Raw genomic sequence first — 27,222 nt, forward strand, 5'->3', positions numbered from 1 at the left:
GCCGGGGCGTGGCGGCCTCTCCAACCCGGAACTGACGGCCGCGCGCTGCCGGCGCCTCCAATCCGCGTCCCGGAAGGAGCGAGCTTGCGGCGCACGAGCGAGTGAGTGAAAGCGGCGCCGCCCGCCGGCCGCCAGCGCGGCTGAAGCTGGGCGTTCTCCACCTCCTCTCTTTAGGGTCTCCCGAAGAAAGCCGGCGAGCTTCGTGCAGCCGAGCTGCGCTTCCTTGCTCGTCTGTTCCCCAAATAGGGCCTCCCCTCCCCCGCCGCCCGCGCACCTGCGTGGGCCGGGCGCGCAGTCTCCACAGGTCGGCCCTGCAGCGGTGCCCACACTCGGTGTAGCATCCCTTTCCCTGTCCCCGGCCCCTGCCCGGTCGTCCCGCCGCCGGAGCGGTGACCGCCTGGCCCGCCGTAACTCCGCTGCCACCGCTGCCGGCACCATGGGCAGTGAGCAGAGCTCCGAGGTCGAGAGTCGACCCAACGATCTGAACTCCTCAGGTCGGTGTCCTAACTTCCACCCTCCTCCAGCCGGCCCCGTCTGCTTGCGGAGGGGTATGCCTCCCAGCCTAATGGGGACTGGGGCCGCGGACAGGAACGCACAGAAAGCCCTCACCATGTCTTTTTCTTGAAAAAAGAGAAAAAAATCACCGTCTGTCCTAGCCGTCATTTCCCCTGATGGGAGTGAGTGCCTGTGGCTGCAAGCTAAACCAGGGTGTGCGCCGCCGATGCCTGTTACTTATTTTCAAAGCAGCTGTTTCTCCCAGCTCCGCCTCCTCTTTACAGGACGACCTAATTAATTTTTGGCGTTAGTACCTACGACCGACACCATGAGATTTGGCTCGCACCGTGCATGGATCATGAACAGGACCCCCAAGAACATGTTCCTTCTTAAAGCGGGTCTTAGAGGTTCCTTTTCAGAAGGGATGTGTGACAGGTGTACAATTGCTTTGAACCCTTGGGTGCAAACATCTCCAGAAACTGCATTTTCCTTTGAGAAGGTGTCTCAACTCCCTTTCTAATATTAATATGATAGGAATCAGCCAGCTTTGTTTTTTCCCCCCCCGTACGAATTTCTAAGATTTCTCCCAGCGTTTCAGATAGGAATGGGGGGATTATTGTGCTAGGAATATGGTAAGCACTCAATGAATAAAACAGCTGATGCTTAATTGAGGATCATATGCTTGCTTGCTTGCTTGCTTGCTTTTCTTTCTTTTCTTTTTTTCTTTTTCTTTCTTTCTTTTTTTTTTTTTTTTTGTTAGCCACAACCGTAACAGCTGGGACTGCTCTGGATACACTAGGGTTGCTAATCCAAATTGGATTAATCTGGAGCCTAAATATAACCTATTACTTTCAGGTGTACGATCTGATGATTCAGTATTTGTATATATTATGACATTTTAAACCCCTTTTTACAGATGGAGAATGAGAGGTGCTCCATAATCTTAGGATCCACAACTGTCTTTAAATACATAGAACTGTTCTCTGCGTGGTAGGATCTGTAATTCAGAAATCTAGAAACTGACAGATCGAGGGTTATTCCACACTGATGTGCGTCCTTCAAGACTAGTTCAGACCCTCATTTTGGGCGCTAGATTGGGACAGCTTTTAATGGTGAGCAGCATCTACTAGCTTTGCTACATCCTTCTATTTCCTTGGAAGGCCCAGAATATTTTATCTGGTACAGAAAATACAGTAATAATTGTTAATCCTTTGCCTCTATGTCCAGAAGCATATTTGAGGGGAAGAAGTGTGGCATCTTTTTAATATGCTTGCTCACCTACTGATCACCAGCATGAATTCTAGTACTGTAGCCTACTAACCAGTGGCATAGATTAGAATTTGCTGATTCCCCTGTGCTGAGTGGTTTACGTGCATCTACGTTTAATCCTTACTGTCCCATTTTATAGGCACGGTGATAGAGGCTAGCTAGAACCCAGTGAAGTCTGTTTTCCGTTGGGATTTGGGGAAGAAATCACTCAATTTGTAGCAGAAAAGATTTCTGGCTTGGGATTTGTGACATGTTAGGGAAATTACCAAAAGAGGTTAAGAGGTACTTCTTGAAGAGCAGTAAAAGTAGCAGAGATTCTACAAGAGTGAATGCCAAGCCACAGGAGACTCTGGTCTCCAGGTGTTGGGCCAGTTCTGTGACATCCCAGCATCAGCCTTTGAGACAAGACTATGATGAGCTTTCGAATACTACCTTCTAGAGGGTGAACTGCTTTAAAGGTTTATTCTTGCCCTAACCAGGAAGATATTTGAGAAGCGGAGGATATTTTGGTCTAGGAAGTTGTTGGTGGTTTGAATCGGTTCCCTACAAATGCTTTATTTTCTCTCAAAGGACCTGAAATTGACCTGCCTGTCTAGCAGTCCCACAAATTTCTGAATTTGGCCTCAGCATAGAATGAACCTACTATTTATTTCTGCCCTTCTTGGACTAATGCCTGTAACTGTAAGGGTGAGGGGGCTGGTGCCTCAGGAATAGACCCATCATGCAGAGTTGAGAACCAGGATTTTTTCCCCCATAGATAGTATCTATTAAATATACCTGGCTTGCTGTGATAAGGCAGCTGGACAGCTTGCAACCTCAGTTTCACAGGCATAGGCCACGTATACCAATAACCCGTAGACTTCCATTTCCTTTCCTCTTTCTCTAGCACTCTTGACTTTGGGCGGGTCACAGCCTAATTTTGTACCCTCATTTTCTCATTGGTAAAATAGGGACAATGTCAGTAGGATTGAAGAAATAAAAATTATAAAAACACAACATACCTATATTTTTGGGTGCTGAAAAAATAAGATATTTTTAATGATAAAAGCAATTTCGTACATGTAGGTTCCTGTAATGTTTGAGGGTTTTTTTTTTAGTAGAAAATAGAGGTTCCCCTATGATTCATCTGCAGGTTAACTACAGTTAGCATTTTTTGTGTGTGTAAAAATATTTTTTTTAATGACTATACTAAAAAAAGCTTTGGCGAGGCAGAGGGGGATAACTAACATGCAACTCCTGAACAGTGTAACTTTACTTTTAGTGACCCCTTCTCCAGCAAAGCATAGAGCCAAGATGGACGATATTGTGGTTGTAGCTCCAGGCTCCCAGCCTTCACGGAATGTCAGCAACGATCCCGATGTCATCAAGTTGCAAGAGATTCCAACCTTCCAGCCGCTTTTGAAAGGTGAGAATTTGGGTTTTGTCTTATCTGGACCTGCTGGAAAGATTCACATAGCCACACTACTCTCCCCAGATGGCCATGTTCCTTCCTCATCTCCTTTAGGTCTTTACTTAAATAGCATCTTTTTGGTGAAGCCTTCCTTGGCTGCCCTATTTAGATTTGAAACGCTTTTGGCTGTTTTTCTCTAATAATCATCATTGATCTTCTGTGTAGCTTACTTGTTTCTGTAGTGTTTGTGTTTCCCTTTTAGAATGTGAGCTTTATGATGGTAAGAACTTTCTGTGTTTTGTTCACTGTTGAACCACAGGACTTGGAATAGAGCCTGGTATAAAGTAGGGACTGAGTAAATGAATGAATGAATGATGTTGGAGCTAGCCTTTACCTGTTACATTTCTGTGAAAAGATTTTTGTCTTATTTGTGGTCTGGACTATGGCTTGACTACTTCAGATCCAAGGAGAAAACCTCTATTCTTGATACAATTAATCCTGACAACCATTTTATATGAGAGGAGAGGGTATATATGAGAGGATTAGCATATATTGATTAGTGTATACTGAGGTAGAGTTACCTTTTTTTATTTGCATTTTAAAAAGATTTGTTTATTGAGATAGTGTGAGTGAGCATGCATGAGCCATGTGGGGCAGGGTTGGGGGTGGTGGGCAGAGGGAGAGAGAGACAAGCAGACTTCCAGAGGAGTGAGGAGCTGGATGCAGGGCTTGATCCTGAGATCATGACCTGAGCCAAAATCAAGAGTCGGATGCTCAACCAGTTTTGCCACCCAGAGTTACCTTTTAATATGAATTTTATTATTCACCTGATAATTTCATTATATATTTTAATTTTATATTAATTTATTTTATGTCATTTTCATATCCATCAAGTAAAGGCAATGATTTTCTATTAACTAAACGGGCTTTCTACTGTAAGAATCCATCCCTCTTTCTGTCTCTCTTTTCCTCCGAAAGATTAGGAAATATAAATGAACAGAAGACCCTGGTTTACTTAACCTGGTACAATATAAAACTTCTTAAATTTATATAGCTATATGTATTAGAAGATACCCCCTCCATACACACACAAACACATGCCATCCCCTTGTAATCCTTACGTTGTTAAATGTGTTTGAATGATTTGTGTCAGATCAGACAGTTGGCAGATAGGTTGAACTTGAACTGATGAGAAATACTTGCTACACTATTTTGCACTATACCTAAAAAAAACAAAAACAGTGCTTTATAGATGCCATATAGCATCTCATTCTTCCCAGCACCTCATCTGCTTTACAGGTGAGTAAATACAAGCTTTCAATGTTTTCCCACAGGTCTCAGTGTTAGACTTTGGGAAACTCTTTGGTTCTTACCTGAAACAACACATTACATCCTAATAGTTTTCATTATTTTGAGGGATAATGTGATTCTCCAGAGAAGCCAGCATTAATGAAATTTCCATCTCCACGTGTCTTTGTACAATCAGATTAAAAGACAATCAGATTTAATTTACTTGTAGAAACTTAGAGGTGGACACTTGTATTCTGTACTCTAGGCTTTCCGGACTTGCACATAGGACTGCCCACAAGTACCCAGACTCATCCCTCTTCTCCCTGTTAACTGTGTCCCCCCAAAGTCTTCTAGTCCTGGGTGAGACCTTTATGTGGCCAATATTTGTCCTCACTTTAGGGAAATGCTAAAAACAAGCAAAACCCAAAAACCTCATTTTGAGATATATTTAATAATTTCCTTGGATAGTGTTTCTTTTCTAAGCATTGGAAAGACCATTCTTATTTTATGGTAATGAATTGACTAGTAGAGGAAGCATCTAGAAGGCTTGGTGTTCAGGGAAACTAACCTCAGATTTAAAATCATCACCAGGAACCCTAACCGTGAATAATTATCACAGTATAGTTAATGCGATGCAGTTGGACTTGGTGGCATTGACACCTGGATTTTTTTTTTTTTTTTAAGATTTTATCTATTTATTTGACAGACAGAGCTCACAAGCAGGCAGAGAGAGAGGAGGAAGCAGGCTCGCCGCTGAGCAGAGAGCCCGATGTGGGGCTCAATCCCAGGACCCTGAGATCATGACCTGAGCCGAAGGGAAAGGCTTTAACTCACTCAGCCATCCAGGCACCCGACACCTGGATTTAAATTGGGACTTGGCTCCCCATTGGCTCTGTGTCCTGGCTTTGTTTTCCCCCTCTTGAACGTTGGTAGTTGAGAACATTGAGAATAGGTGTGTGAGAGAGAGGAAGGCACCTGAGGGGCAGGTTGCAGTGAAGAGGCCATTTGAGATTTGGCTAATGGAGAAATTTCTTTCTGAGGGTGGCATGAAAGAGAAGTGGCAGCACGTGGCAGGGGCCAGACCACAGGGAACAGAAAAAGCCAGCAAGCATTTAAGTGACTGCTGGTGTTTCACTGGTGAAGAGGAACCCTCTTTGTGACTAGAAAAGACAGGCAGAGGGGACAGTTTGGTGAAAATAATAAGTATAATTATGATAATAGTAGGGGTTGGCCCCTCCCCTCCCTCTTCTACCTCTGCGTGATGTTATTATTCTTCCCATTTTATAGATTAAAACATTGCGGCCCAGAAAGCGTGAATGCATTATTTCAGGTCACCTGGCTAGAAGAGATAGCTCATCTCAGGATGGCATTAGGACATCGAGTTTTGCACTGTTTTGTACCTAGAATAAGACTGTTTCTAATTCTACGGAAGCCAGTTAAAAAGATCACTAGGCTGTAAAAGAAAATAGGGTGGTGGGTGTGGGGTTGTTTGGATTTTTAGGTGCAGCATTTGTGACAGAGCCTCCTGCTTTGACATTGTTCTGCCTGGTAATTTAGAGCCCTGCTGTCTGCCTGCTGGGCCGCTGGAGGGGCCACTCATCACTGTTGCCTTTATACTCTAATCTCTTTTTTTCACCCTTTCCTGCTTTCAGGATGAGGCTATTTCTCAAAGTAATAAAAAGGCCACACAGTGAGGGCTGTACCCCCAGGTCTGATTTCAGAAAGCTTTTTATTCAAGTTAATGACAATTTATTCTTTCAAAACAATATATTCAAGTATTCCACAGAGTTCACTATTGTTCCATAATGTCATGTGATGTAGTGCTAATGTTTGTGGGTGATCTGCAGAGGCAGTAACTGGGCGAGTTTAGGGGCTATTCGTATGACTGAGGTAATGTTTGCATTTTTAATGAGCAAGCAGATTCTTTCCTTGGTCTTCACCCTTTTGGATTAATATACTAGCATATAAGTTATGCTCTATAGTGGTGTCAAATATCTGTTCCTCTTTCTATTTAAGCCAAAAGAATTTCTATTTTTATAGCAGTCTCTGAATTAGCAATTTATTTTGAAGTGTAAAGCATTTACTAGAAAATAAAAAACTATAAAATTACAAAGAACAATAAATAACCACAACAGAACACAAAAGCAAAATGTAGATTTGATGATAATTAGATTCCCAGGGTTAAACAAGCCCTATAAATCTCTTAAAATTCAACCACTTACATTTTTTTAATGAATCACATGGCTTTGTCAATCTATAGAAGAGAACTATTCACTAGAGAAATGCAAAATTGATATTTTATGTATACAAGTTATATAATTTTGCCATTCACTTGTAATGATGAATATATGTACACATACACGTGTGCATATATGACCTTCTCTACAACTGACTTACCATTTTTGTAACTGACTTTGGACATAATCTAAGATTGAGCTGCCCAAGGAAGAAACTGTCCTTGTTACCTGCAAAGAAAGTCAGACATAGGCAGTGTAGATACTGATGCTAAGCAGTTTTGTTGGGAGTTCTGTGTCTGGTTGTTAAGAACATGATGTATATGAAATAGATTTTGACAGTGAAAAAAAGAGTCTGGGGCTTTTCTTGGTGGAGCAGAATCTCATGGAACACAGTGAAGGATCTCAAATCACATGGAACATTGAGAATTAGTGCATGGGGCTGGAGCTGGGAAGGAATGCATCAATGGAAAAGGGTAGTAAGGAGAACACAAGGAGCTACATTTCAAGTGATCAGTTTATATACATCTTTCTCACCCACTTATCTCTTAGCTGGACAAATAAAATAAAGGTGGAGAGTCTTATTGTTCATGAGACACATGTCTTTGCCAGCTGTCAGACCTTATCTGTGTTTTGGAAATGGAATGCCAAAGGAGGGGAAGAGAGAATGGATTTTAGAGCTTGGTCTTCTCTGAATGGTGTAAAGGTGACCCCTAAGCTAGGGTTGATCCTGAGAGTCTCTTCCCCTCCTCCCCGAATACCATATTTGAAAAATTGATGCTGTATTCCCGATTACCTTGTAGATTATTTGTATGTAGTAGCCTCTTCAGTTAACCTTTTAAACATGGCTGTTAACCAGCAGAGTGTTAGCCTTACTCAGAAGAGCTGGAAGTACTAGGCATAATGATCCCTTTAAACCAACTGAGAAGGCAGAGCCATTTTGCAAGAGCAGCCTCACTTTTTTCCAGTGCATCTGTGCATGCCTCCATTCTTGTTTCTTTCCATCAGATCTCAGAGCAGATATGTCTGTGCCTCTCTGAAATTTGCTCTCTTTCCATTTCACTTTTTTTCTCCATTTGTCAGTACTTTCCATGTCTTTAGCATCTAGTTTAGTGAGCCTCTTTCCTCTTGTGCCTATACATAGATCTTCCCATCTTTTTTTTTTTTTTTTTTTTTTTTTTTTTAGATTTTATTGAGAGAGTGAGTGAGTGCGTGAGCAGAGGGAGGGGCAGAGGCAGAGGGAGAGAGATGATCTCAAGAGGACTTGGACTCCACTCTGGAGCCCTGATGTGGAGCTCCGTCTCATGACCCTGAGATCATGACCTGAGCCAAAATCCAGAGTCAGAGGCTCAACTGACCAAGCCACCCAGGCACCCCCACGATCTTCCCATCTTTTAAATGGAAAACACGAAAATACCTTCTTTTGACTCCATTACCCCTCCTGCTACAATGCTTTTGCTTCTTATTTCTGTTGCCAGGTTTACAGACCATGTGACCACTACACACTGTCACCATGTCCTTTCTACCTTTTCCAATCGTGAGGTTCTGTGGTCTGGCTCTCTCATATATTGTTTCGTTAACATTTGTTTTGGAGGGTTATTTTGAAGTGGTCTTTCTTCATGCTTGAAGTTTTTCTCTGTCTACATTCTTTTCTTCTTTTCCATATTTAAGTTTCTGTCCCACTTATTAAACCTATAGCTTTATCATCCACCCCCAACATTGTGTTCTGGTTTTTTGGACTCGCTTGCTAGCCTCTGTTCTTTGCACAGCATTGCCTAGTACTCGTTTGAAGAACTGAGCTTCTAAGAGCTTTATTTTGAAATACAGACATCTAGATGATTCTAAGTCTACAACATCAGCTTCACTTTTTTAATTTTTTATTTTATTTATTTATTTTTTTTAAAGATTTTATTTATTTATTTGACAGAGATCACAAGTAGGCAGAGAGGCAGGCAGAGAGAGGGGGGAAAGCAGGCTTCCCACTGAGCAGAAAGCCCGATGCGGGGCTTGATCCCAGGACTCTGAGATCACGACCTGAGCTGAAGGCAGCGGCTTAAACCACTGAGCCACCCAGGCGCCCCAGCTTCACTTTTTTTTTTTTTTTTAATTTTATTTATTTATTAGAGAAAGAACATGAGTGGGGGGAGGGGCAGAAAGAGAGGGATAAGCAGGCTGTGGTAAGTGCAGAGCCTAAGACCCTGAGATCATGACCTGAGCCAAAATCAAGGGTCAGCCACTTAACCAACTGAGCCACCCAGGCTCACCTCCGCTTCAGCTTCTTGTCCGTTTCTCCAACTATAGACTGGTCAGTACAACCAAGTGTTATTTTAAATTCAGCACGCCCCAGCTTCCACCTATGTATGTATTGGTTCTTTTCATTCACCAAGCATTTATAGGACCTTATTTTATTAGGTGAATGAGACACATTCATGTACACTTGAAAAGAATGTGTTGTGCAGTTGTTGGGTGTAGTATTTTACATTAAGGTGTGGTTAACGGTATTTAATGAGTTCTACCACTTAAAGAAAGGTGTTAAAAGCTCCAGTTGTGATTGTGTTAGTCTATGCCTTTTATTCTCCCAGTCTTTTGGAAGTTTCTTATTAAGCTTGCATACATTGATGTTTATTATATTGACCCTTTTGTTATTATGAATTTACCCTTCTATCTATGGCATTATCTTCTGTCTTGAAGTCTGTTTTGTTTTATGTTAATACAGCCACTCCAGTCTTCTCACACTTATTGTGTGCATAGTATATATCTTTTCCTATTTTTATCTGTTTGTGTCTTTAAAGTGCATCTCTTGGGACCCCCAAGTGGCTCATTTGGTTAAGTGTCTGCCTTAGGCTTAGGTCATGATCTCAGGGTCCTGGGATCAAGTCCAGCACTCCTTGCTCTAAGGGGAGCCTACTTCTCCCTCTGCCTGCTGCTCCCCTTGCTGGTGCACACTTTCTCTCTCTGGCAAATAAATTAATTAGTTAAAAAATATAAGTAAAGTGCATCTCTTGTAGACTGTTTACATAGTTGAGCCTTACTTTTGTACCTGTGCAAGCAGTCTGCCTTTGGGGGGTGGGGGGACAGCAAACCAAGGTTTATTGAGTGATAGTACAAAGCTCCCAAGGAGGAAGGGGACCCGAAGGGGTTGCCTGCAGTCTGTCTTTTAATTGGGGTATAAATTGATCTAGTTGGATTCAGGTCTACCGTTTGTTCTTCATTTTCTTCTTTCTTTCTTTCTTAAGATTTTATTTATTTACTTGAGAGAGAGAGAGCACAGAGGGAGAGAGAGAAGCAGACCTTGCCGAGCAGGGAGCCTGCCACAGGGCTTGTTGTCAGGACCCTGGGATCATGACCTGAGCCAAAGGCAGACGCCTAATTGAGCCACCCAGGCGCCCCTGTTCTTCATTTTTTATTTGTGTGGTCTGCTTTTGGTTCCTCCCCTTTCCTGACTTTTTTGAATCAACTGAATTTTTTTAGTATTCCATTTTAACTCCTCTGTTAGTTTTAAAAATTACAATGTTTTTAAAAATTTGTCAGAGAGTGAGAGAGAACAAGCAGGGGGAGTGGCAGGCAGAGGGAGAAGCAGGCTCCCTGCTGAGCAAGGAGCCCTATGTGGGACTCAATACCAAGACCCTGGGATTATGACCTGAGCCAAAGGCAGACACTTAACCAACTGACGCACCCAGGTGTCCCCTCTGTTATCTTTCTCAATTGCATTCTTTTGCGTTGTTTTTTTTTTTTTTCTTTTAGTGGTTGCTTTAGGGATTATAATATACATCTTTTTTTTTAAAGATTTTATTTTTGAGGTATCTCTGCACGCAGTGTGGGGCTTGAACTCACAACCCTGAGATCAAGAGTCACACACTCCACCAACTGAGCAAGCCAGGCACCCCATTATACACATCTTTAACATCATAGTTTACACGCAGATGATATTGTACCACGTCTTATAAAATATAAGAACCTTTCAATGGTGTGGTTTCATTTATCCCACTACTTGGTGCTATAGTTGTCGTATTAGTGCATCTCCATATGCTAGGAATCCCATGTGCTGTTTATAGATATTACTTATATATAAATGTATAATTTATATATTTGTATATAAAATATGTTTACTACATACAAAACATATTATTGTATCATGTTAAATAATTATATGCTTAACAGTATATATTTATTTTAAACAATCACACATCTTTTAAAGAAATTAAGAGAAGAATAAACCATATATAGAATGTTATGTCTCCCCACATATTTACCTTTTCTGGAATTCTTAATTCCTTTCTGTAGATTCAGGTTTCTCTTTGATGTCACTTATTTTTAGTCCAAAGACCTTCTTATAGCATTTCTTGCAGTACAGATCACCTGGAAATAAATCCTTTCTATTTTTCTTTATATGAAGATAAATCTTTGCCCAGTTTCATTATCAAATTCTTGCCTCTTTTTTGGTAAGTTTTTTTTTTTTTTTAATTTTAATTTTTTAAGATTTTATTTATTTATTTGACAGATCACAAGTAGGCAGAGAGGTAGGCAGAGAGAGGGGGAAGCAGGCTTCCCACTGAGCAGAGACCCGATGTGGGGCTTAATTCCAGGACTCTGAGATCATGACCTGAGCCAAAAGCAGAGGATTAACCCACTGAGCCACCCAGGCGCCCCTTTTGGTAAGTTTTTGAGGAGATATTGTGGGACTCTGTGAAATCTCTTTTCTCAACACACTTTCTCCTTCACTGGTTATAATATCCATTGCTGTTTCTTGTTTGAATTAATTACACAGAGACAGTTGCCAAATAGTGATTTTTCTACCTTTATCCTTCCTTCTACATTCTGCCACCAGAAAGCGCTTTCTTGCCTCTCCATTTATTTATTCATGTATTTAAGTCCATGTGGAATGGTAAATTCTTGTTTTATTCGATGAATTATAATTTTATTTTTAATCTCAAAATGCTCCAAGTTTAGGGATTCCTGACTAGCTCAGTTGGTGGAGTGTGCAAATCTCGGTCCTGGTGTTGTGGGTTCGAGCCCCACATTGGTTATAAAGATTACTTGAAAAAATAAGATCTTGAAAAAAAATGCTCCAAATTTAGCCGGTTGGAACATTTTTGGTTGTAGCTTACTGTGTCCTTTTGACATATTCTCATTATGCTTTGAACATGTTTTTACTTCCTGGTGCAAATTAATATTCCAGATTTTTCCTATTCTTCCTTGGCTCCAGCCCTAGAATCAGGCATTTCACCAGGAGCCCTGGTTCTTTTAGTGGAGAGTGGTATTTCAAAATCACTCTTAGGCCTTCTCAGTGGATTTCACAAGGAAATATATATGTGTGTGTGTATACATAATACACATATTTATATTTGTATTTGTTTATCTGTATATATTGAAAATGCTAAGTTCACATTGATGTGTTCTAAATGTTCTTTGATCTGTAGGTTTATAATCTTTATCAAATATTTTGGCTATTATTTCTTCCAGTACTTTTCTGCCCCCACCCCTTGTTTTTGTGGGACTCCATTTTCTATGTTAAACTACTTGATGTTGTCTCACAGGTCACTGATCACTGATGCACCTTTCAATTTTTATTTATTTATTCATTTATTTTTTTGTCTCTCTCCTTTATGTCCTTACTTCGGATAATTTTATTTATGTGTTTCCAGGTTTGGTGGCCTTTTTTTTTCTGTCACATCTGAAATACTGTTCTGAATTCTGTTCAATGAATTTTAATTACAGATAATTGTATTTTTTCAGCTTTAGATGTACCTTCCCTCCTTTTAAAAAAGTCTTCATTGCTTTGCATATTATGCTCATGTTCTCCTCTACTTTTTGAACATAAAGGGTCTATTTATAATAATTTAACTCTTGACTGATGGTCCATCTTTGCATACCTAGAAATTTTTTTATTGTATGCCAAGCATTTTATATTCTGTGTTTCTGGGTATTAGATTTTGCTTTGTTCCTTTAAAGTATATTGGACTTTATTAGGCATAAAGTTACCTGTAATCAATTTGACTCTTTCTGAATTCACCTTTATGTTTTTGTTGTGGCTTATCCAAAACAGCCTTAGTCAAGGTTAGCTAGCTTTTCTACTAAGGCAGTAGCTTTCTGAGTGCTTTACCTGTTGCCCATGTATTTGAAGTCTCTCCACTCTGGCAGGTGGAAATTTGGACTCTTAGCCCTGTGTGAATTTCAGAAATGGTTTGGCCTACTGCTATCCTGTAGTTCTTTCTCCAGCCTTGGGGAATTTTACCTCCTACAGTTTAGTGTGCAGCCGGAGACTGGAGGGTGCCTTGTGCAGTTACCCGGAGGGCTCTTTTATTGAGCGCTCTCCTTTCTCAGTTTCTATTATGTAAACTCTGATCCCTTAGTCTCTCTAAACTCCACATTCTCTCTCTTCAATGCACTGAGTCCACTGGGCTCTTTATGGATGTATCCCGACCTAGTCTGCATCTTGGAGACTGTTTTTCACTAATAATCTGGGGAAATGATAGGACTTGCTTGTTTTCCTTCTGTCAGGGATCAAAGCCCTACACTGCCTGTGATACAATATCTGAAAAGAGTGTGTCATATTTTTGGTCTGGTTTCTAGTTTATGACTGGAAGGCATTGTAGCAACTAATCCTTCATGAGCAGAAGCAGAAATTCTCAAAAAAAAAAAGTGCTTTGTAATCTTTCTTTTTCTGTCCATTACCACTTCCGCTTTACTTAAGGACCTCAGGCCAACAGCTTTTGATTACTATGCTGGTCATTCATTTCTGCAGTGTATAATTGACTTTTGAACAGTGTAGGTGTCAGAGGCATGGACCTCCCCACAGTTGAAAATCTGTGTATAACTTTTAACTTCCCCTGCCAAAACATAACTATTAATAGCATTGTTCTGTCCCTAATAGTGTTCTGTTGACCAGAAGACCTACCAAGAACATAAACTGTCGATTAACATGTATTTTTATGTTATATGTGTATTCTTACAAAATGTTATGTTTATGTTATATAGTGTATTCTTACAAAAAACTAAGCTAGAGGGACCCCTGGGTGGCTCAGTCGGTTAACCATCTGTCTTCAGCTCAGGTCATGATCCCAGAGTCCTAGGATTGAACTCCTCATCAGGCTCCCTGCTCAGCGGGATTTTGCTTCTCCCTCTCCCTCTACTCCTCCTTCTCCCTCATTTCCTCCCCTGACTTGTGCTTCCTCTCTCTCGGCCATACGTGCTCTCAGTCTCAAATAAATAAAATCCTTTAAAAAAGTAAGCTAGAGGAAAGAAAATGTTATTAAGAAATTCATAAGAAAGAGAAAATATATTTGCTGTTCTGTATTTATTGAAACAAATCTAAATCTTAAGTAGACCTGCACAGTTCACATGTGTGCTGTTCAAGGGTCACCTCTACTGATAATACCTGCCAGGTGCTTGCCAGCATTCCAGATAATAGAGCTACAAAGAATATAAGACACAGTTGCTGCCCTTAAGGAGCTTAGGATTTTGTGAGTAATCTAGATAGGTAAGTAACTTACAACAATGTAGTATGAAAATGGTGGCCGCATGCCCAAAAGATTAGGTATGCAGAGAGAAGAGAATCATTCATTTGCCCTGGGAATTTGGGGCAGGCTTCACAAGAAGATGTGACATTTGAGCTGGCCCTGAGGGATAGAGAAGATAGGGTCAGGGAGTAGATTCGTGACTTAAAGGATCTTCCCTAGAAACCAAAAGTTACAATTAAAAGATGCCAAAAGGATTCTTTTATTTTATTTTATTTTATTTATTATTTGACAGAGAGAGAGAGATTACAAGTAGGCAGAGAGGAGGGGGTGAGAATGGGGGAAGCAAGCTCCCTGCTGAGCAGAACGCCAGATGTGGGGCTCGATCCCAGGATCAATCCCAGGACCCTGAGACCATGACCCGAGACGAAGGCAGAGGCTTAATCCACTGAGCCAGCCAGGTACCCCCAAAAGGATTCTTAACCAAATTTATATTTGGGATGTGCTGCTTTGATTTTCTTTTATTACTCTGGATACCTATAGGTTAAATTCTGGTTTTCATTTTAAGCTGTATTATTTAATTTTAAGCTGTATTTTTCCTAGAATAATTATTAGTTTGTATATTATTCTTTTTTGTTTTTTTAAACTTTTAATTTGTGTTATACTATGAATTTAAATAAGATATACACAGTTTATACAAAGATATATCTTTCTAAGCAATATCATTTTCTGGATAAGCTAACTGATTCTGATTACTCTTGGAATATGACCATAAAGATATATGTATATATTTATTCTTAAGGCTCTGGTTTGTCAGTAGTTTCTGCTAAGTAACAGCCTAGAAATATTCCATAGTTGCATAGTAGAAAATTCTGTTAGTCATCTCCAATTTTTCTATTTTTCCAAAAAATCGCATATAAAAATTCTATTTTTAAGCATTAACATTTGAGACTGAAGTGTTTACTTAGGAAAGCCAAGAATTTAAAGGTATTCCCAGAATTTAAAAAAAGTCTATCTCCTCCCCCTCCACATTTTAACTGATTATTGGCAAGATTAATTTTTCCATTCTGGGCAAAAGGGAAAGTGACATATTTTTTATAGAACTGTGATGTTCCATATATTTATTTATTCATTTAACCAAATTCATTGAGCTCTTACTGTATCAGACATTTTTAGGCTAGAGATATAAAAAGAAAAAAAGCATATTCTTTCCTATGAAGAGCTGACAGTCTAGTGAGGGGACTGTATTCTTAACAGATAATTGTGATTCAACATGGTAAGTGCTAATAATATTAGTAATATTATTAATATTAATAGTAATAAAACACAAGGCTTTAGAGAATCTAAAAGATGGAATAACTTATTCTGAGAGGCAGGAATGGTTGATAAGAACAACTTAGAAGAATTTATATTTGTGCTCTTGATAGTAATCACTTCCAAAGCTCTGTTATGCATAAAAAGACACATGGAGAAACTTTTTAAAAAATGCTGATTTTAGGGTCCCAAACTCAGAAAGCCTGCATATATTAAACTAGTATTCCAGGTGATTCGCTTTGGAAAACACTGAGCTAGATGTTTCTGCACTTGATCTTAGCCAAAAGGCTAAGGAAAGGCAATGAGCTAGATGTTTTTGAACTTAAATACTACTTGAGATTACAGAAGTGTTAGATCATTTGGCTAATGATTTTAGATATTTTTAAGAGATATCGTTATCATAAGAATATTTTGGAATATGTCATTATGTTTTTACTATTTTGGGATGAACTCCATTGTTAAAACCGATTCACATTTAATGCCTATACATTAAATTTTGGACTCATTGAGAATTCATTATTTGTAAAAGAATTTGTTAAAAGTCACTGGGTTTTGGTAATGTTTAAATATTTTTCCCATCAAAATTTAGTTTCACAGAAAGCCAGTGAAAGGCAAAGTATTATTATTTTTTTAATTTTTAAAAAAGATTTTATTTATTTGAGAGAGAGAGAGAGAGGCAGAAATAGTGACAGAGAACATGAGTGGGGAGGAGAGGGAGAAGCAGGCTGCCCTCTGAGGGGACCCTGATGTGGGTCTTGATCCCAGGACCCTGGGATCATGACCTGAGCAGAAGGCAGATGCTTAACTGACTGAGCCACCCAAGTGCCCCCAAAGTTATTTTAAAGAATGACTTTGAAAACATAATTACTTGCCTCCTATGATCTAATGAAAATCATTAACAAAAGATTCTAAACACACTTTTAAGCGTGTTTACCCACATACGAAAGTGTCAGTAAGCAAATACATATAAACAAAAATGGGGTTTTTGAGTGGCAGGATTTTTGGAGCAGGCATATCACAATTGGGATTGGTTTGTTCTTCATTTAGTCTTTTTAACTGAGGACTTTTCTCTAACTTAGAGTTAAAGTATTAGTGTTTTTTATTTCAGTAAATCTTGTATCAGTATTAATGTTTACGAGCCTCAAGGGAAGGGAAAAAAAAGATAAATCCTGATAAGAGGACTAAATAGTTACATAGCCCAAAGAGACATTAAAACATACTTTAATGGTAATATTATAGTTCATTTTCATATTTTACCTTTCTTTTTTTCGTAAGATGGCTTCCCTTTAATGCAGTAGAACTTAGGGCAGTGCTGTTTCTAACAACGCTTTCGCCACTAGATGTCACTAAACTGTAACAATTAGTAAACTGCTGGCTGCTGCTGCAACCTGTGTCAGTATTTGCAAAGGCCTTCAGTTAATTAAGTTTACTCTGTAGCATCTGGATTTCTCATAAAACCAGGTCACAGCTTGCTTCAAGCACAAGCTAGTTGGAAAATATGTCAAATTTTGTAAGACATGAGTAATCTATAATTAGTTATTTTAGTGTTTATCAAGGCAGCAAAGGAAAAAAAATTATTGCTACAGGAAACTTTTAGTGACCTTAATTTTTCGGAGAGAACTCTATTTTTAATGTATCACTGTACTCAAAGAACTACTTGTTACACCAAAAATTTCTCAAGAGTTGGGATTATGTTTTAGTCATCTCTGATTTCTCAGGACCTAGCACACAAGGCTTGTGTAGGTATTCAGTAAATGTTATTAAACATTAAGGTAGTCTACAGTACATGTCACAGGGGACAGAAGCCATGAGTCTTCTCTCTCAAAAAAAGTCTCGTTTGGGAGACAAGAATCTACAAAAACATGTACCCACAGCTCAGGATAGTGTGTATGAACCAAATGAGCACTACAATCATTAAATTCTGTGGGATTTCAGAGGATCAGTAGCTCTTGGCACAGTGATTAGAGGTGTCCTCATGAAAGCATATTTAGAGTTGAAAAGGGAGGGGCCTGTACAAGTGAAGGAAGTAATGAGCCAAGGTTTCGGGGTAGGAGAATGTGGGCCCTGAAGATTCAGAAAGGTCCTAAGTTTAAGGGCTCTGAACTTAAGTCTTACAAACTTGGACTTAATTTTTTTTTTTAGGGGGTAGGGGACACTAAAGGATATTGGAGTGGGTGAAAATAATATGTTTTATTATGCCTTGTAATTTACAAAGCACTAACACTTGAAGGGTGAATTAAAGATGATTGTTCTTTAATTTTAGAATGCTTCTGCCTTAAAATTCTTTAAAATACTTCTGTTTAAAAGAAATAATACAGGTAGAGGGCTTAGCACAGTGCCTGGCATGTAGTAAACCTTCAATAAATGATTCTTGATGATATCACATTATGAAATCAGTAAAAAATATTATATATTCTATAAAACAGCTGATCTCTGTTTTTTCACAAGAGTCAAAATCATGGAAGATAAGCAATGACTGAAGAATTGTCATAGATTGGAGGAAATGAAGGAGTCACATAATGTGGGGTCCTGAACTGAGTCTTAGAATAGAAAATGACATTAGTGGAAAAAATGGTAACTTATGATAAGGTGTATAGTTTAGTTGATTGTATCATACCAATGTCAATTTCCTGGTTTTGATAATTGTGTCATGGTTAGGTACTGTTAATGTTAGGGGAAGCTGGTGAAGGGCACATAGGGATCCTATATTTTATACAACTTTTCTTAAATTATTTTAAAAATAAAAAGTTTAGGACATCTGGCTGGCTCAGTCAGTAGAGCATGTGACTCTTGATCTCGGGGTTGTGAGTTCAAGCCCTGTGTTCGGTGTACAGATTACTTAAAAATAAAACTTTTTTTTTTTTTTTAAATTTTATTTATTTGTCAGAGAGAGAGCGAGCACACAAGCGGGCAGAGTGGCAGGCAGAGGTGGAGAAAGAAACAGGCTCCCTGGAGAGCAAGGAGCCTGGTGCGGGACTTGATCCCAGGTCTCTGGAATCATGACCTGAGCCAAAGGCAGCGGCTTAACCGACTGAGCCACCCAGGCGTCCCCAAAATAAAATGTTTTTTAAAAAATAAGTTTAAAAATATAATGTCATCTTAGAAAAGATTACAATTGCATATTTAGGATAAGCCTTCTACTGCGAGGTTCAGATGTTAGAAGAAAAGTTTAAGAATCTCCTACCCTGTTTCATTTTTAGGATAGACCTTTGCCAGGACAGCTTAAGGCAACAATGAGTTCCCTTGAAAACAGGGAAGTAGAACTTCTGAGGACCCTGAGTTTTAACACTTCTCTCTATATTTTAGTTAATAGATAAATTTCCCCAGTGTCCTGGTCTTTCTCTCTCTCTCTCTCTCTTTTTTTTTTTTTTTCCCAAAAATTGAAGTATAGTGAACACACAGGTACATTTTTTTTATTTTAATATTTTAAAATTGAAGTATAGTTGACATACAGTGTTACATTCCAGTGTCCTGGCCTTTAAGGTGGCTTAAACTTCAGCTCTTCAAACTGTTATTTAATATCCTACCCCCACTTTTCAGGATGTTCACAGTAATCTAGTGAGGCTTTCCAGGGCTTTAGCACAAACCCATACCCTGTATTTTGATAAAAAATACTTTATTACAATTCAGATTATGGGCCTTCCTTATATACTTCATTATCTCTACGTATATTACCCTGTGGGCCATGGAGAAACACCTCATGTTTGTAGAAGTGTTGAATATAATTAGATTTTAAAAATCAGTGCATGAATTTTATACAGTTGACCCTTGAACAACACCAACACCGCTGTCAACAGTAGACTACCACTAGTTAAGTTTTTGAGGAGTCAAAAGTTACATGTAGATTTTTTACGGTGGTTGGTGAGTGGGGGTGACTGTTGATGTTTCTAACCCCTGATTTGTTCAAGGGTCTACTATATATACATATAATATTGGAAATTTTTAAAATCCTCATTAAAATGTATTTTTAAAATATATATACTCCTGTACTCTAACTGTTTACATTAAAAGAAAAGTTTGCATGCATACATCTGGATATTCAGACCTTTTTGACCTATCACAGGCTGAGATTAGTTTGTAGTTTTTGATTGGTTTTTCTTTAGATAACCTTTGGTATGATGGTAATACTGGATTTAAAAAATTAGTTGGGAAGCGTTTCTTCCTCTCTTTTCTGTAAGACTTTTGTATTTTTTATTTAAATATTTGATATAATTCACAGTGAAGCCATTGGAACTGAGATTTTTTCTTTACTTGGTGTAGGTCTTGTCTATTCACATTTTCTATTTTTTCTTGAGTCAGTTTTGGTAATTTTTGTCTCTGGGAATTTATTTTATTTAGGGATCTAATTGTCAGTGTGATTTTTTTCATAATACTTCCTTTTAATCTTCTACATTTCTGTGAGGTCAATAGTGATGTCACTTTTCCTTTCCTGATAGAATTAGAAATTGATCATTTGAGTCTTCTCTCCTTTTTTCTTAATCAATCTGGCTCCAGATTTGTCAGTTTTGTTGATCTATTTAGTGAACCAAATTTTGGCATCATTGATTTTTCTCTTTTATTTTTCTATTTCATTGCTTTCTGCTCTAATTTTTATTATTTTCCTTTCTTTTGCTCGATTTGTTAATTTACACTTCTTTTCTAGTTTCTTGAAGTGTAAGTTTAGTTTATTGACATCCCATTTCTCTTTTTTTTCCTGAAATAGGCATTTGAAAGCAAGAAATTTTCTTCTAAGCACTGCTTTAGCTCTATCTCATAAATTTGATATGCATTTTTATTTTTACTTTTACTCAGTTTAAAACACTTTTTAGTTCCCATTTTGATTCCTTCTTTGACCATCCAGGTGATTTAGAATTATGTTGTTTAGGTTCCAAATATTTTGGGATTTCCCAGATTTCTGTTGTTGATTTATAATTTAATTTCATTGTCATCAGAGGATATACTTTGTATTATTTAAATCCCATTTATTGAGACTTGATTTATGGCTTGGTATATGGTCTGTCCTTGAAAATGTCCCATGTGGACGTCTTAAAAAAATTAATAGTTTTTTTTTTTTTTTTTTTAGAGCAGTGTTAGGTTTATAGAAAAATTGAATGGGAAGTACAAGAGTTCCCATATCCTCCTTTATCAACTCCCCATCCAGTTTCCCCTATTATTAAAATTCTTACATTAGTGTGCCATATTTATTACAACTTTGAGTCAAATGGGTCAAATCTGACACATTATTGTTAACTAAGGTCTATAGTTTACACTAGGGTTTACTCTTTGTAAACTGTGAGTTCTGCCAAATGTTTGTATCCGCCATTCACTTGTTATCATACAGAATATCATATCATTCAATGTATCATACATTGCCTTAAAAATCTCCTGTGCTTCACCTTTCATTCGCCTCTCCCTCCTCCCTGAACCCTTGGTAACCACTGATATTTTTACTATGTTCATAGTTTCTTCTTTTCAGAATGTCATGTAGTTGGAATCCTACAGTGTGTAGCCTTTTTAGGTTGACTTCTTTCATTTAAAATATATATTTAAGGTTTTTCCATATCTTTTTGTGACTTGATAGCTATTTCTTTTACCTGCTGAATAATATTAATATTACATTGTCTGGATGTACCACAGGTTTTTTTCAAATCTGTTTACCTGTTGAAAGACATCTTAGTTGCTTCCAAGTTCTGGCAGTTAAAATAAAGCTGCTTTAAACATTTCTGTGCAGGTTTTTGTGGGGACATTAAGTTTTTAATTCATTCAGATAAATACAGGGAGTATGATTGCTGATCATATGGCAAGAGTATGTTTATTTTTGTAAGAAATTTCCAGTCTGTCTTTGAAGAGGCTATACCATTTTGCATTCCCATCAGCAATGGATGAGTGTTTCTGTTTGTCTGCATTCTTGCCAACGTTTGGTGATGTCATTGTTTTGGATGTTAGCCACTCTAATAAGTTTGCAGTGATATTACTTTAATTTGTAATTCCCTAATGATGTTAAACATCTTTTCATATGGTTTTTTGCTATCTGTATTTCATCTTTGGTGAGATGTCTGTTGAGATCTTTTGCTCATTTTCTAATTGGGTTTCTTTTATATTGCTAAGTTTTAAGAGTTCTTTGTATATTTTGGATACTAGTTCCTTTTTTTTTTTTTTAAGATTTTATTTATTTCAGAGAGCAGGCACATGAGCAGGGGGGATGGACAGAGGAAGAGGGAGAAGCAGAATCCCCGCTGAACAGGAAGCCCAGTGATGTGGGACTCAATCCCAGGACTCTGAGATCATGACCTGAGTGGAATGAAGGCAATTGCTAAGCTGCCTGAGCCACCGCAGTACCACATGGATATCAGTTCTTTATCAGATATGTTCTTGTAGATATTCCGTGGCTTGTTTTTTCATTCTCTTAGCAGTGTCTTTCACAAAATAGAAGTTTTAAATTTTAATGAAATCTAACTTTTTTAATGAAGTCCCAATTTTTTCTTTCTTGGATTGTACTTTTGATGATATCAAAAATCATAAAAAAACCCAGGGTCACCTAGGGTCATTTCTCTTGTTACTGTCTAGGAGTTTTATAGTTTCGTGCTTTACAGTAAGTCTTTGATCCATTTTGAATTTACTTTTTTTTTTTTTGAATTTACTTTTATTTTTAATTTAAAAAAATTTTTATCTTGGGCATCTGGGTGGCTCAGTCGGTTAAGTGTCTGCCTTTGGCTCAGGTCATGATCCCAGAGTCCTGGGATGGATTCCTGCATCAAGCTCCCTGCTCAGTGGGGGCATCTGCTTCTCTCTCTCGGTGCCTCCCCACTCTTGTGCTCTCTAATCTCTCTCTCTTGCAAAAATAAATAATTTTTTTTAAGATTTTATTTTTTTGACATAGAGAGATCACAAGTAGGCAGAGAGGCAGGCAGGTAGAGAGAGAAGGGAAAGTACGCTCCCCGTTGAACAGAGAGCCTGATGCGGGGCTCGATCCCAGGACCCTGAGATCATGATCTGAGCGGAAGGCAGAAGCTTAACCCACTGAGCCACCCAGGCACCCCAAGAAATAAAATGTTTAAAAAAATTTATTTTTATTTTTATTTTTTTTAAGTAAGCCCTCTCAGGGTGCCTGGCTGGCTCAGTCAGTGGAGCATGTGACTCTTAATCTCAGGGTTGTGAGTTTAAGCCCCATGCTGGGTGTAGAAATTACTTAAAAATAATGAAAATCACCTAAAAATAAATAATAAAGTAAGTCTATGCCCAATATGGGGTTTGAACTCACAATCCCAAAATCAAGAGTAGCATACTCTGCCTACCAAGTCAGTCAGGCTCCCTGTTTTGGGTTAATTTTTATGAAAGGTGCAAGCCATCTGCAGTTCTAAAGATTGCGTACTCTGCAGTCTTTGGCTGGTGTGTTTTGTGTATGTTGGTTATGTCAAGTTCATTGATAGTGGTCAAGTCTTCTATACCCTTACTGATTTTCTGTTTAGTTTTATCAGTTGTTGAGAGTGAGGTACTGAATTATTCACCTGTTATTGTTAAATTGTCTACTACTCCTTTCAGGTTTGTCAGTTTTTTCTTCATTTGTTTTGAGGCTGTATTTTTATGTGTATATACATTGATAATTATTATGTCTTACTGATGTAGTCACTCCATTTTGTTATCATTAACAAAACATCCCTTGTCTCTAATATTTTTGTCTTCAAGTGTATTTTATCCGACACTAATATAACTACTCTTTCTTATAGTTCTCTATATAGTATACATCTTTTTTCATCCTTTCACTTCCAATCCGCTTGTGTCTTGAATCTAAGATGTGTCTCTTGTAGAAAGCATGTAGTTGGATCTTGCTGTTTTATCCAGTCTGACACTCTGCCTTTTGGACTTGCATTTGCCTTTTTGCTATTTCTTTTACATACATTCTATTCTTGTCTGTTTTGTTCCTGTTTCCTCCTTAACTGCCACCTTTTGTATTAAGTAAATATTTTTAATACACTGTTTTAATTCTTCTGATTTTTTTCTATGTATTTTTTTGTAGTTGTTGTTTTAGTAATTGCTCTAGGGATTATAATGTGTATTTTAATTTATAGGCATCTACTTCAGTTAATGCTAACTTAATTCTGGTAAAATATATAAGCTTTGCTCTGTTTTTCTCCCTCCTTTGTGCTACTATTATATATGGTAATAATGCTATTATTAAGTATCTATTATAAATATATTAAAATGTATTTATATATGTTATAAACCCAAAATATAGTGTCGTAGTTATTGCTTTAGAAATGTCTATGTTAGGGTGCCTGGGTGGCTCAGTCAGTTAAGCATCTGCCTTTGGCTCAGGTCATGATCTCAGGGTCCAGGAATCGAGCCCAACTCCAGATTCCCTCCCTCTCTGACCCTTCCCCCACTTGTGCTCACACACTGTTTCTCTCTCAAATTAATACATAAAAATCTTTAAAAAAAAACCCACATTAAATGTTTATGTCTTTCAAGGAAGAGAAGAAATGAGTAAAAACATATTTATAGAATATTTTATATTAACCACATACTTTAAACATTTTTAGTGATCCTTATTTCTTCTTGTGGCTTCTTGTCATCATCGAGTGTCATTTTCTTTCAGGCTAAAGAGACTTCCCTGAGTATTTCTTGTGTTATACATCTATTAGCAATGGATTTTCTCAATTTTTTGTTACCTGAGAATATCTTAATCTTCATTTTTGAAGGATAAATTTACTAGATATGGATTTCTTGGTTGACAAATTTTTTTTTCCCAGTGCTTTGTGTATGTCATTCAACTCTCTTCTGGCCTCCACTGTTTCAGATTAAGTCGCTTTTCTCTTGCTATTTTCAAGGTTTTCTCTTTGACTCTGGTTTATAACAGCCTTGTTCTATATCTAGGTGTCAATCTCTTTGTATTCTTAATTGCACTTTGTTGAGTTTCTTAATGTGTATTAATATTTTCTTCAAATTTAATGAGCTTCTCTCTTCTCTTTTTCTGGAATTTCTATTGTGTATATTTTGGTATCTAAGGTGTTATTACACAGATCTCTGAAGCTCTGTTAATTTTTTTTTCAATCTTCTTCATTTGTTAATAAGACTGGATAACTTATATTTTCAGGTTCACTGATTCTTTCTCCTGCCATCTAAAAACTGCTGTAGAAGTGCTCCAGTGAATTTTTCCTTTTAGTTTTTATATTTGTCAACTCCAGGATTTCTCTCTCTTTGTGGAGAATCTCTATTTGTAGATTCATTGTTGCCATACCTTTTTTTCTTTCATTATGATTTTCTTTGGTCCTGTGAACTTATACATAATAAATGCTTTGAAATTTTTGTCTAATATAGCCAATACTCCTGGGGTACTCAGTTTCTGTTGGTCGCTTTTTTCTTGACTATGAATCACAGTTTCCTATTTTTTTTTTATATCTTGTAATTTTTTGTTGAGAACTGGACATTCTAGAAAGCATAATATATCAGCTCTGGATTCTGATCTCCCCAAGATTTTTCTTGTTGTTGTTGTTTTTAATGAGAAATACTTGACAGTTAAAAAATCATATATGTTTAAGATGTACAGTTTGATAATTTGATAGACGCATTCAGTGTACAATAATCACCAGTCAAGGGCACCTGGGTGGCTCAGTCATTAGTCATCTGCCTTGGGCTCAGGTCATGATCCCAGGGACCTGGGATCGAGTCCCACATCGGGCTCCCTACTTAGCGGGGAACCTGCTTCTCCCTTTCCCTCTGCCTCTCTCCCTGCTCACATTCTCTCTGTATCTCTCTGTCTTAAATGAATAAATAAAAAAATCTTAAAAAAAAAAAAACAATAATCACCAGTCAAGCTCATTAACATTTCTGTTATTACTTTTTTGTTCATCGTTTTTTTGTTTTTAGTGGCATGTTTACTACACCTATAGAATCTCTCTTCCTTGTGATTTGTAGCCATTGATGTCTCTGCTGATTTTTTTAAACTTTTTATTTTTAAGCCTGCTTCTCCAGGCATTGTCTCCATGTGTGTGCATGGCTTATTAGTCAGCCAGTGATTGATTAAACAGAGGTTATACTCAACCACCTTAATCCAATAAGGTTTGTGACAGCTAGTGTCAAGTAATAGGTACTTAGTGGATCTGCGTATGAGTATGTAAAACGTTCAGAGTTCAGGCTATTTTCATTTCTCTTCCATCTTTTACATTTTGCTGGGCCCTCTTACCTCTCCTTTTGGTATCCACATAGCCTCAGTGTCAGCCAGGAGTGTGTGACTGGTTGAATCCTCTTGGGTCTTTGCTGTAAATGCAAACAGCCTCAACCAGGAATAAACTTGTGCCAGCTGTGACCACAGCCTTGTGCTGCTGGAGTTTTTGGCCCTCCTCCACTTGCGCATTTCCAAGATAGCCTAGTCCACTGACACCCACTGTGGGCATGGGTTTTATTTATTGCTCCAAATCAAGTGAGCTTCTTCCTACTGCCACTGAAAAGCTGCTAATTTTCATAACCTGCCCCATTCTGGCACATCACCTTCAACCAACAAGGGTGATGGAAGAAGCCTTAGGTCCAAATGCCACAGATTCTCACCATCTTATCCAAGTTTATCTGTTTTTAGACATAAATGCTTCTCAGATTATGTGTCCCTTTGGTTAATTTCTCAAACCTCATAATGGTCTTTATGAATTTTGTCTAGCTTTATAGTTGCTTTTTGTGGAGAGGATTTGTTGACAGCCTCACTTGGCTAAAGCAAGAAGTCATACCTGACCCATCCATTTGCGTTTGATCTAGGTATATGTTTATATTTAAAGTGGGTTTCTTATAGCCACTATATAATTGAGTCTTGCTTTTTTATTCATGTTTAAAATTTCTGTCTTTTAAATGATACCTTTAGTCTTCTTACGTTCAATGCAGTTTCAGTGTGGTTGGATTAAACTCGGAATTCCATCTTGCTGTTTTTCATTTGTTCCATCTGTTCTTTATTCCTTTAACTCCTCTTTTTCTGCCTTCTTTAGCATTGGTTGAATTTCTTTATGAGCTATAAAATTGTGCCAGCCATGACCACAGCCTTGTGCTGGTGGAGTTTTTGGCCCTCCTCCACTTTAGCATCTCCAAGATAGTTTGTTTTTTTATCCAGCTAATTTTATTAGATAGCTAATTTTTATCTCCACTATTGACTTATTATTTAAATCTTTAAAAACTTTTTTTTGTGGTTGCCCTAGCATTTCTAATACACATCTTTATAATCACCATTTCAAATCACAGGAAGGTTTATACTCCAGTTTCCTTGTTATATTTTATGCTATTGTTTTTATACATTTTTATTTTACATATGCTACAAACCCACAGTACATTGCTATTTTTGCTTTAGAACAGGGTGGCAAACTTTTTCTGTAAAGGGCCTGATAGCAAGTATTTTAGGTGGTATAGGCCATCTGGTCTTTGTCTCAACTACTCAACTCTGTCCTTTTGGTGTGAAAGCAGCCATAGACAATACATAAAAGAATGGGTGTTACTGTTTTCCAATGTAACTTTACTTACAAAAACAGGAAGTGGGTGAAATTTTGGCCTTGGAGCCATACTTTGTTGACCCCTGCTTTAGACAATTATTTAGAACTATTAAAAATAATAAAAAGGGGTATTTTATATTTACATTATTTCATCTTGAGGTCTTCATTTCTTTATATAGATCCAGGTTTCTATTTGATATCATCTTCCTTTTGCCTGAAGAGCTCCTTTATGTATGTAGTGAATTCTTTCAGTTTTTTTGGTCTGAAAAAGCCTTTATTTCTCCTTAATTTTAAAAGATAATTTGTATCTTTTTTGCATGTATTTCTAG

At 37.8% G+C, this 27,222-nt stretch overlaps 1 protein-coding gene across 2 annotated transcripts in view; it reads left to right on the forward strand.

The window, feature by feature from the left end:
- The first annotated feature begins 32 nt into the window (after positions 1 to 32).
- BORCS5 (BLOC-1 related complex subunit 5) overlaps positions 33 to 27,222 on the forward strand; it is a 98,682-nt gene continuing 71,492 nt past the window's right edge. Inside the window, exons 1-2 of one of the 2 annotated variants that reach the window (XM_032855024.1) lie at positions 33 to 101; positions 3,026 to 3,169. In XM_032855024.1, the coding sequence (XP_032710915.1) occupies position 101; positions 3,026 to 3,169 (145 nt within the window). In that variant the 5' untranslated portion in view covers positions 33 to 100. Of the gene's footprint in view, positions 102 to 133; positions 495 to 3,025; positions 3,170 to 27,222 lie in introns of those variants that run through there. The other variant, XM_032855023.1, reaches the window with a different exon arrangement.

The sequence above is a fragment of the Lontra canadensis genome, unplaced genomic scaffold (assembly GCF_010015895.1).
Source record: "Lontra canadensis isolate GAN:19392208 unplaced genomic scaffold, GSC_riverotter_1.0 scaffold9, whole genome shotgun sequence".
In the NCBI taxonomy this organism is placed as follows: Eukaryota; Metazoa; Chordata; class Mammalia; order Carnivora; family Mustelidae; genus Lontra; species Lontra canadensis.